The 11,863-nt window shown below is 44.6% G+C and overlaps 1 protein-coding gene across 2 annotated transcripts in view; it reads left to right on the top strand.

The window, feature by feature from the left end:
• The first annotated feature begins 684 nt into the window (after positions 1–684).
• The window catches only part of LOC309475493 (adhesion G-protein coupled receptor G7-like), a 57,523-nt gene continuing 46,344 nt past the window's right edge, over positions 685–11,863 (top strand). For both annotated transcript variants that reach the window (XM_082138289.1, XM_082138288.1), the window contains exons 1-5: positions 685–754; positions 2,335–3,120; positions 3,231–3,344; positions 3,424–3,527; positions 3,642–3,794. In XM_082138289.1, coding sequence (XP_081994415.1) covers positions 721–754; positions 2,335–3,120; positions 3,231–3,344; positions 3,424–3,527; positions 3,642–3,794 — 1,191 coding nt within the window. In that variant the 5' untranslated portion in view covers positions 685–720. The remainder of the gene's footprint in view (positions 755–2,334; positions 3,121–3,230; positions 3,345–3,423; positions 3,528–3,641; positions 3,795–11,863) is intronic.

Below are 11,863 nucleotides of genomic sequence, written 5' to 3'. Positions count from 1 at the left end.
TAGTGATATTTGTCAAATGTTAATGCTTCAGTAAAGTAAATATACATCTAGAGATAAGGACTTTTATTACGTCTACATGTCTTTACTTACATAAGAAAATGTTTGGTAATGTCCTCGTGTTCATGTTTTATCTTGTTATTGAGGTAGGATACAGGTAAGGTTAGCTATAATCATTAGCTTAAACATTTCTTGGTACAATGTCCTCATTGTGTTCATGTTTTTTCTTGCTGTTATTGAGATGGGATACAGGTAAGGTTAGGGAAGCTAATCATTACCTTAAAAATTGATTCATACTTGTAGAAAGTAGAAACTGTTTCATTTTTAAATTCCTCTACATCATTCAGCATTCAGCATTAAACATGCTGTCAAAGGGTAAATAGGATGAATTAATGGATTATTGAGCTTTCAGTCTCAAGACACAATATCCCTCCATAATTTTGCATGCATGTTTTGGGGATACCCTGAAAAAGATTGGTAAGAAATATATGTGCTGTGCCTGTGTGAATAACACAGAATAACATGTAATATACTGTTACAGTTGTTATTGTTTAGCGCTGTTTTCCTGCCTCGTTTAGCTCTGTCTGTAATGTATGTTTAATTGGAAATGATGGTTATTTCCTTGACTCAAGGACTTCCCACTCCAGCAAATATCCAGCCCTTTATAAACCAGACAGTAACAAGAATTCATATTAGTAGTTAGTTTTATATTTGTCGTGTGTAATGGACCACTTTCTGCTCTTAATCTTTACTGCAGGTAAGGTTCACTTTTGAAATTGTTAGAATTGTTATACAAGTTAATTATATATAGTTAATGGTTTATTTATCATAATAATGATTAAAAATAAATAAATAAATAAATATATATATATATATATAAATAAATATATATATACACATATATACACAATATAAACACAACACATTGTAATACATAGATTGTATTGACCAGGCAATTATTATTAACAATTAATAGCAATAATAAAACAATATTTATCCACTATTGTCATTATAATTAATTAATAATGGGTATATTTTAGACATTAATGCATTATTATTTAATTTTGATGCTTTATCTGATTGTGCAGCAAGACATTACTTCTCATATTTTGTTTCTTTCTTTACCCGTTTTGCACAACTTGCATTCCTGATTGTGTTTGTTTTCTGGGTTAATTTCCACATAGGTGTTTTGCACATCACAGTTCTGTGTAACCACTGCATGTCACATCCTAATTTTCCAAATACTTGTGAGATAGAAGTAGCCTACTAATTTGACTAAGGCACTATACATATACACATACACGCTACAAATCACATTAAGGGGGTTTGTGTGATGTGTTTGTGCATACGGTGCAAAAAGTGAACATTCACAGTTGTTATCTTGAGCTAGTTCTGATCTGACCCATATAAATGACTTTTACTGCTATAGTCCAATGTATTCAAGTCATATCAAATAGTTTTGTACTTAATTTTGATGTTTTACCTAAAGTTTTGTTTGAGACTACACACTTCTGCTAATATTTGATGTTATTTAAATTAGGTTTTTCAACCTGCCAAAAGTGCCTAAATGGCACTTAGAAATCCAAACAAACTGAGATTGGTTGTTTTTTAGGTTAGTTAGACTGATTTTTCCTGTCTTAATGGCTGGTTCTTGGAATAAGTTGGCAAGCTGGACCAGATTTATACAGGGACTTTGGTTCTGTAAAGGCAAGTGATCACAGGTTGATACTGTCAGGGATCTCAAGGAAAAGGACTCAAATGTGACTCCAAATTTATTGAGTTACAACAGTCAATGTATGTCCCAGCAAAAGATCAAAGTCCATTCGCGTGGCTAGATAACAGATGAAGAGGTCAGGAGGCAAAAAGATGAGCACGTCCCTCAGGTAAGACTCAGCAGGAACGGGAAAATCCAAATCCGATCTGGCAGCCAGTTTATACAGTCCATAAGAACAGGCAGAGGTTCAGACCCAAGCAGACGATCACTTGACACATGTTAAAACGCAGACAGGAATAATCCATCGGAGCAAGTCACTAGCCAGAGGTAGCGAGAATCACTGGCACAGAAAAAAGCCGGGCTGAATAAACAAAAGAACAAAAAACAAAAATGAGACAAATGTGTAGTCAAATAGAAAAAACACACTGGCAATGAAAGAGAAAACTGAGGGGTAGAAATAGGAACACATAAGAAATGAATGAGTAACAGCTGTTTGCGCGTGTACGTCGGCATTTATTACAAAGCCCGACACGTGAAAAACTAAAAACAATTGAAGGAGAAGAAACAGATAAAACCTGCAACCTGACAGATACCTTTTGTCTAATGTTTGTCTCTGTAAACAGCTGTTTTTGAACAGACTTGGTGTCAAAACAATTCGACTGACTCTATAAACATCAGCACCTCAACATTTGGCACCTTTACACTTCAGACAACAACCCAGAGATCCACCACTACAGCACCCCTGAACACCAGCACCTCAACATTCGGCACCTTTACACTCCAGACAACAACCCAGAGATCCACCACTACAGCACCCCTGAACACCAGCACCTCAACATTCGACACCTCTACACTCCAGACAACAACCCAGAGATCTAACACTACAGCACCCCTGAACACCAGCACCTCAACATTCGACACCTCTACACTCCAGACAACAACCCAGAGATCCAACACTACAGCACCCCTGAACACCAGCACCTCAACATTCGACACCTCTACACTCCAGACAACAACCCAGAGATCCACCACTACAGCACCCCTGAACACCAGCGCCTCAACATTCAACACCTCTACACTCCAGACAACAACCCAGAGATCCACCACTACAGCACCCCTGAACACCAGCACCTCAACATTCGACACCTCTACACTCCAGACAACAACCCAGAGATCCACCACTACAGCACCCCTGAACACCAGCACCTCAACATTCAACACCTCTACACTCCAGACAACAACCCAGAGATCCACCACTACACTCCAGACAACAACCCAGAGATCCACCACTACAGCACCCCTGAACACAACAACGACCAAACCCAATCTTGTGTGTGAAAACAATGGTACCTTACTAAACGGGATCTGCCTCTGCCCAGATGATTGGACTGGAACTACCTGCAACATCTGTAAAACCCATTTAAAATATTGCATGCTATGTAGACTGAATAATCTTGCTTAAGTTCTCAAGGTTACTGACAGTCTTCTCTCTCTCTTTTTTTTTTTTTTTTTTTTACAGCAAATTTCTGCCCTGAGCAAAACCCCACACAAACCAGTGAATTCACCTTTCCAAAAACAGTCTTAGGCCAGTTTGCTTCCTCAGTTGAGCGATGTCCATCAAATACACCAAATGGTATTTTAGTCTACCTTTCTGTATTTACAATATACTCTCTACTTTAAATATCTCTTCATTTAACATGAATGTTTTTCAGCTGGATTCCCCAAAGCTTCAGCCCTCTGTAATAGATCTACTCACTTATTTGGTCCTCCAAACACTCTAGATTGTGGTTTGACCCTGGACACCATTAATAATGATGTAAGTAATCAATGTCTAATGATTGTAATATATAGTCATATAAAACATGAATTTTACCCAGATGAAAACAGAAAAGCTTGCATGATTGCCTTTTTTATTATTTTTTTTATGAAGCTTTCTGGAGCTACTCAAGCCAATGTCCTCAAATTAGCCTCCAGTACCCAGATCCTCACATCCATACCGAAACGGCTAACAGCCCACAACATCACAAATGCTGTAAAAATAACCAACATCCTGCTCTCCCGTGATGAAACTCCACAAAGCACGGTACTTATTAAGCCTTAAACAGATTTTAAAATTTAAAGTCTCCTGTCATGAGGGACATTTCCAGATTTTCTCCATTTGAATTGAATTTATTTCAGGATAACCCCTTGAGATGTAACATCTCATTTTCAAGGGGGTCCTGCGCATATGTACAGACACAAAGGTTAATCACACAGTACATATACAAAACAATAATGAGTTTTAAATGGACAGTTCAATATAAATCTACAAAGAGAATTGAATACAACATTAAGGGGTTTGAGATTGGACTCAAAGGTATTAGTGTAAACTATGTCTGCGTAATCAATAATTGGTATTACCAGTTGAGAAATAAAAAAAATTCTGACTTGAGTTGAAAAAAATTAATTGATCTGTACAGAGTGTTAAGACATCCATATACTTTCCTAATGATATTATCGATGTGTATCTTAAAGGTAAGGTTGGAATCGAGCCAGAGGCCCAAATATATAAATTCCTCCACAATCTGCATAAGGGACCCATCTAAAAACGTTATTTCAAAACAGGAAGCACAACGGCGATTTTGTATCGTGGAAAACACCATACAGCAGGACTTCTTCATGTTCAACAGAAGTTTATTAATGAACAGCCACTGTTGTACTTTATCAAAGTCAGATTGAAGAGTTCTTTGAACTTGCAGCAAATCCCGATCAGAGGTATAGATGACAGTGTCATCAGCATAAAGCTCTAATTCACAATGAGAACAAACTTGTGCCAGGTCATTGATAAAGATTGAAAAAAGTAAGGGGCCTAAAGTTGAGCCTTGAAGAACACCTTTATCAACAATTAAACAATCTGACTGGAATCCTTGGTAAACAACACATTGACGTCTATTATGCAAATAAGAGTTGAACCAGAGCACAGCATGTTTATTCAAACCAATAGAGTAAAGCTTATCAAGTAGAAGGTAATGGTCAATCATATCAAAGGCCTTTGAGAGATCAATGAAAGCAGCTCCAATGAAATGACCATTATCAAAACCCGAGAAGACATCATTTGTAAATTTTAAGAGAGCAGTTGAAGTAGAAAAATTGGATCTAAAGCCAGATTGATGTGGAGATAAAATGTTATAATTATTAATGTACTCAGTTGATTAAAAACTAATTTCTCAAATATTTTAGCAACTGCACAAATGATAGAAATTGGGCGATAATTATTCACATCAGATTGGTCTCCACCTTTGAAAAGAGGTGTCACTCTTGCAGCTTTCCAAATTTGTGGCACAGTACAAGTAGTTAATGATAAATTAAAAAGATCTGCAAGAGGAAACATCAATATGTGAGCTGCAATTTTGATAAACTTAGCTTCCAGATTATCTGGTCCTGTACTACACTTTAATTTAAGGTCCTGTAATACATTAAAGACATCAGTAGGCATGATCTTTTTAAATGAAAAAGAATCAGCAGGCATGGAAGAATAAAGAAGACCATGCCAAACCATCAGAGCAAACAGATTTTAAACTACATAAAGACGGAAAATTATGATTAAAGGCATGAGCTACAGTATATGCAAAGGATCAGATAAAATGTCATTATCCTTGCTTATACTACAGGGCCGTTGAATGCTTGAATCTGATTGGTTGATGAACGTTCTAAGGTGTGCATTATTTTCAGGGAAACGCACGGCTAAAGTAGTTCCAGGCAGGTCTTGACCGCATTACAGTTCCATATCACTTCGCGTAGTCAACTGTAATAAAACGGAAAATAGGATACAATTCATAACAAGAAAAAGCATTTCGCCCCATGCGCTTGATCTGCAATTTTCAATGTCTAGCTTCACAATCAATAGAAACATGCAGTTTAATTTGAATAAATAAACTATAAAGTCCTATCTATAATCAATAGAAAATTAAACTGAATATAGGCTAAATAAATGGATAGTCCTGCAGCACGGATTTTTATTGCAGATAATTTAACAAATAAATAATTATTGATAGGCCTACTTGTTAAAAGGGCTTTGGGTTTCATTTATTTGGCTAGTCTACTGTCATCTGTCAATAATAGAAAAAAAGAAAAAGAATTAACGAATTAATTAAAACGAATTTAATTAATTAATAAATAATAATATTGACGCACATGCTTTTCTGTCTCATTATTGCAACATCTCTCTCTAATAACTGCATTAATAACTGCATAAAGCCGGGAACACACTTTAAGGCCGGTTATGAATGTAATTTGATACTTATGACTGATCATGTCCAAACGCGTGTTCAGCGCGTTCAGTCTGTGTCCAAAGTCGGTGTTTAAAATCTGCTGCAGTCGATGAAAACGTACTCGGTTACTAACGTAACCTCGGTTCTCTCTAGAAGAGGGAACGAGTACTGCGTAAGATATCTTACGCTAGGGGAAAATCCTTTTCCGCGAGATATTGAAGCCAAAAATTATCCTTAATTTTGTAATAATGCAAAACGCGTTGCAGCAGCAATGCAGACATAGGCGAGACAGCTCGCGCGCCTATTGGCTGCTCTGCGGCAACTGCAGCAGCCTATCGAGCGAGGCCTGGCGTGACGTCAGACCCAATCAGGGCACTTCGCGCCCGCTGCGTCACGTCCCGCCGAAATGGGCGTGGTCTAGGCCTATAAATATCGCTCGCAGGCAGCTATTATCTGGTTTTTCATCATCGAAGCAACCAGAGCGTGTGCATGCACGGCAAGATACGCAGTACTCGTTCCCTCTTCTAGAGAGAACCGAGGTTACGTTAGTAACCGAGTACGTTCTCTTACGAGAGGTCTCTCGTACTGCGTAAGATATCTTACGCTAGGGGACCCAGTGTAAAACGCCGTGCATGCTGAGATCTGACACCAAAGACCCAAGGGCGAAAGCCCGGGGTACATATAGTGCACAATCACTCAGTGAACTCACAGAGAGTCCGGGAAGAAGGAGGGGTGCAGCCTCACTTTTCCACATAAAGTAGCGTCGAAGGGACGCAAATTTCATCATACAGACAGGGCGGGGTACGGCCTGAACTGATGGGAAAAAATTTGGGTCTTACACAGTTTGCCCAGCTTTAAACTGTCGAAAATTGAGCTGTGCTCAGTAAACGCAGCATTCTGAGCTGAACGCATCAGGTCAGATAATACTGGTAGTTTAGACCGACAGCAGCCTGGCCTGCAGGGCGGGAACCTCTAGGTTATAAAACCTTATAAATGTAGACGGGGAGGCCCAGCCTGCCGCCATACAAATATCTTGCAAGGCAATCCCACTTGACCAAGCCCACGAAGAGGCCATGCCTCTTGTGGAATGCGCTCTGACACCCAAAGGGCACTGCATGCCCTTGGAGGCGTATGCCAGCGCTATAGCATCAACTATCCATCTGGATAGGCTCTGTTTCGACGCGGCTAGTCCCTTAGAACGTCCGCTAAACGAAACAAAGAGCTGTTCCGTCTGTCTGAAAACAGACGAGCGAGACACATAAGCTCGTAATGCCCTGACTGGGCAAAGGAGGCTCGCGTCTCTTTCCTCATCAGGGACCGGTAGGGCTGACAGAGAGATAATCTGCGCCCTAAACGGTGTGTTGAGGGATTTTGGAACATAACCGTGCTTAGGTTTGAGTATAACTTTTGAGTCATTGGGCCCAAACTCCATGCACGCCGCGCTCACAGAGAGCGCGTGCAGATCCCCTATGCGCTTCACCGAAGCGAGAGCCAGCAAAAACACCGTTTTGAAAGACAGGTGTTTCAAATCGATTGACTGTAAAGGCTCAAATGGCGCACCTTTCATGGCTTCCAGAACCGTAGAAAGGTCCCATACGGGGACTGAGGGAGGTCTGGGAGGATTCAGTCTCTTAGCTCCTTTAAGGAAGCGGATGACTAAATCGTTCCTTCCTATTGACTGACCAAGCGTTGTTTCTGAGAACGCTGCTATAGCCGCCACATAAACTTTGAGCGTGGAGGGGGCCCTGCCCCCATCCAACAGCTCTTGTAGGAAGGAAAGCACCTCCGTCACATCACAATTTGTGGGTGACACACCACGGGCTGTGCACCAGCCCGAAAACACTGACCATTTCGAAGAATAGAGTCGTCTTGTAGACGGAGCTCTAGCCTGCGTGATCGTGTTTAATACTCCTTTAGGGAGTCCAACATGTACCCGTTGATGGCCCAGACATGAAGGGACCATAGTTCCGGGTGAGGATGCCAGATCGAGCCGCGGGCCTGTGAGAGGAGATCTCTCCTCACTGGTACTGGCCACGGGGCAGTACTTGCTAACTGCATCACGGCTGGGAACCAAGGTTGGTTTTTTTTTACTGAGCATCCTTCTTCCCTGATCCGTTCTATCACCTGAGGCAGGAGAGAGACGGGGGGAAAAGCATAGAGCGGGCGGCGGGGCCACACATGGGCCAGCGCGCTCCTGCTCTTGGAGAAAAATTCTTGACAATGAGCGTTTTCTTGAGACGCAAACAGGTCCACTTCCGCTCTGCCGAATTTCTTCCACAGCAGTTGGACTGTCTGTGGGTGTAGAGACCATTCGCCTGCCGGAACATTGTTCCTGGACAGTCTGTCCGGTCCTAAATTCAAGATCCCTGGCACGTGCGCTGCTCTGAGCGAGCGCAGGTTGCACTGAGCCCATACCAGGAGGCGTTCTGCCAGCCTGTACAGTTTCTCGGATCTGATGCCGCCCTGGCGATTTATGTAGGACACCACAGACATGTTGTCCGAACGGACCAAGACGTGGTGACCATTTATTTGGGGACAAAAACGCGTCAGCGCGTTGTCTACTGCCAGCATTTCGAGGCAGTTTATGTGCAGGAGCTTCTCCCGTTCTGACCACTGGCCGAAGAACGGTCTGCCCTCGAGCAGCGCTCCCCATCTCGAGGTGGACGCGTCCGTGGACACCACTTTCACCCTCGAGGAAGTCCCCAGGCTTACACCTGATTGGTACCAGTCGTTCGCTTTCCAGGGTTTCAGAGCTGTAACGCATTTCTGATTGACCCTGAGGCGAAGCAAACCGGGTGCCCACGCTTCGCGTGGGACTCGCGCTTTCAGCCAAAACTGCAGCGGGCGCATGCGGAGCAGACCCAGCTGGAGCACTGACGATGCTGAGGCCATGAGACCTAGCATCTTCTGAAATTTCTTGAGCGGGACAGACGCGCCGCAGCGAAAAGAGTTCGCTGTGCGTCGAATGTCTACCGCGCGCTGTTGTGATAGTCGCGCTATCATGGATAGTGAGTTCAGTTCTGTGCCCAGGAAAGATATTTTCTGACTGGGTGACAGGGAGCTCTTTGCCCAATTGACACTCAGACCCAAATCCTCGAGGTGATCGAGTAAAATGGTCGTGTGTTCTATGAGCACTGCGCGAGATTGCGCTAGAATCAGCCAATCGTTCAAATAGTTCAGCACTCGCATGCCTCTCATTCTGAGGGGTGCGAGCGCCGCATCCATGCACTTCGTAAATGTACGGGGTGCTAGGGACAAACCGAACGGCAGGACTGTGTACTGATATGCCTGGCCCTCGAAGGCGAATCTCAAATATCGCCTGTGACGTGACGCTATCTGTATTTGAAAATACGCGTCTTTCAGATCTATTGACACAAACCAATCTCCTTGGCGAATCTGCACAAGGATTTGCCTGGTCGTGAGCATCCTGAACTGTCGCTTCACAAGCACTTTGTTCAGTTGCCTTAGATCTAGTATGGGTCTGAGACCCCCGTCTTTTTTCGGTACCAGGAAGTATCTGCTGTATAGCCCTCCCTCGCTCTGATCTTGAGAGAGAGGTTCTATGGCCCCTTTGCTCAATAGTTTCGTCACTTCGGCTCGAAGTAGATGTGCTACTTCTGTTTTTAGCATAAAGCACCATCGGCCGTGGCCGGGACACCAGAAAAATACACACTTATGGGATTTATCTGGGTAGCCGTAAAAACGGCGTTTGTGTGCAGGCAAGCGGGTGACAGAACGACTTGTTTACTGCAGGATACACTGGAACAGTCACATTTACTGGAACTGAACGAGCGAGAAGTTGCCATAGAAACAGAGAGCGTCAACATGCTGGCGTTTATTGCAGGCCTGCGTGCATTACAACAGGCTTGTTCACTGCAATATTGACATTTCCAGTCGCCTGAATTCCAGAGGGGAATGGGAAATGTATAGGAAAAAGGAGGTTGGTCCGTCCGCAGCGGGACCAGAAAAACTCCCTTTTTTCCTTACGCCAGTGACGCACGGAACACCATAGAAACGGTGTTTGGGTGCAGGCGAGCGGGTTGTACAACGCGCTCGTTGGCTGCAAAATACACATCTGCAGTCGCCTTTTCAGGGAACTGACAGAGCGAGCATTGACGGCATAATTTTATCTGCCGGTAGACCCGGGGATCGAACGCGGGTCTCTCGCGTGCAAAAACCTGAGAGTCTGCCACTGGGCCACAGGGGGAGACACATTGTAACTCAGTTAGCGCGAGTATTATAAGAGAGCGTCAACGTGCTGGCGTTTGTTTGCAGGCATGCGTGTATTACAACAGGCTTGCTCACTGCAATACTGACATTTCCAGTCGCCCGAACTTCAGAGGGGAATGAGAAATGTACGAGAAAGAGGAGGTCGGTCCGTCCGCGGGGGGACCAGAAAACGCTCTTTTCTCCTTTCGCCAGTGACGCACGGAAACCATAGAAACGGTGTTTGGGTGCAGGCGAGCGGGTTGTGCAACGCGCTCGTTGGCTGCAAAATGCACGTCTGCAGTCGCTTTTCAGGGAACTGACAGAGCGAAGCATTGGCGGCATAATTTTAACTGCCGCTAGACCGGGATTCGAACTCCGGTCTCTCGTGAGAAAAACCAATGATTCCGCCACTGAGCCACAGGGGGGAACGCAAAGGTTTTCGGATGCACGAGCATATAAGAGCGTCACATGCTTTCTTCGGCGTATGCTTGCAGGCGCGCTTGTATTAAAACAGGCTCGCCTGCTGCAATATTGATATTTCCAGTCGCATGATCAGGGAACTGGGAATATGTATAAGAAATTGAAGGTCAGTCCATCCTCGGAGGGACTAAAAAACACATCTTTCTCCTTTCGCCGGTGAGTGACGCATGAATGGGGCGCAGAAGGCAGGGTAGCTTTCTTATAACGTAAAGAAAAACTAACCCCGACCGTCCGCTTCCAGCCTCCCTTGTGAGCGGCGCAGTTTGCGCGGCTTGAACAGAGGGAGAGAGAAAGCTAGCCCCGTGACCGCCCGCTCCTGACATCCTCTGTGAGCGGCGCGGTGTGCGCGGCTCGAACAGAGGGAGAACAGGTATCGTCCCCCAAGCAGGCAAGGCAAGCGGGCGAACCGGCAAGCTTTGCGGGTTGGGGGGGGGGGGGGGGGGGGGGGGGGGGGGGGGGGGGGGGGGGGGGGGCGGAGGAGCAGTCTCGGAGAAGGATGCCAGGTGAGTCCTCAGAGTCACCATAGGCAGTACCTAACTCGCAGTGAGGGCAGTCGCCGTCAGCGAGTGCGAGAGCTGCGTGATCAGGAAAAGGGGCGTCTTGAAAAAGACGCCCAGCTCTTTTAGTGCAATGGGAGTGTGTGTCGCGGCGGCGAGCACACACACATACATAAACACAGTAGCAGAGAAAGGATATAATGCCGGAAAGCGCAGCAGGAAGGCAAGGAAGGCGGCGCGGCCAGCGACTTCAGTGACTCGTCCCGCTGAAGGTGCTCTCTGTCAGACGGCGCGGCTTCTAATCCAGCTCCAGCGATGCGTGTGCTTCGCTTGAAGGATGAAAAATCAGATAATAGCTGCCTGCGAGCGATATTTATAGGCCTAGACCACGCCCATTTCGGCGGGACGTGACGCAGCGGGCGCGAAGTGCCCTGATTGGGTCTGACGTCACGCCAGGCCTCGCTCGATAGGCTGCTGCAGTTGCCGCAGAGCAGCCAATAGGCGCGCGAGCTGTCTCGCCTATGTCTGCATTGCTGCTGCAACGCGTTTTGCATTATTACAAAATTAATGATAATTTTTGGCTTCAATATCTCGCGGAAAAGGATTTTCCCCTAGCGTAAGATATCTTACGCAGTACGAGAGACCTCTCGTAAGAGAACAGTCAGAGAATGTGTCAGCTAGTCATGTGTCCCCAGCATTAGTTTGCTATCAGCGGC

This window comes from Leuciscus leuciscus, assembly GCF_965113295.1.
Source record: "Leuciscus leuciscus genome assembly, chromosome: 15".
In the NCBI taxonomy this organism is placed as follows: Eukaryota; Metazoa; Chordata; class Actinopteri; order Cypriniformes; family Leuciscidae; genus Leuciscus; species Leuciscus leuciscus.
Note: the sequence above shows the minus strand (reverse complement) of the source record. Positions and strands in the feature narration are given on the sequence as shown.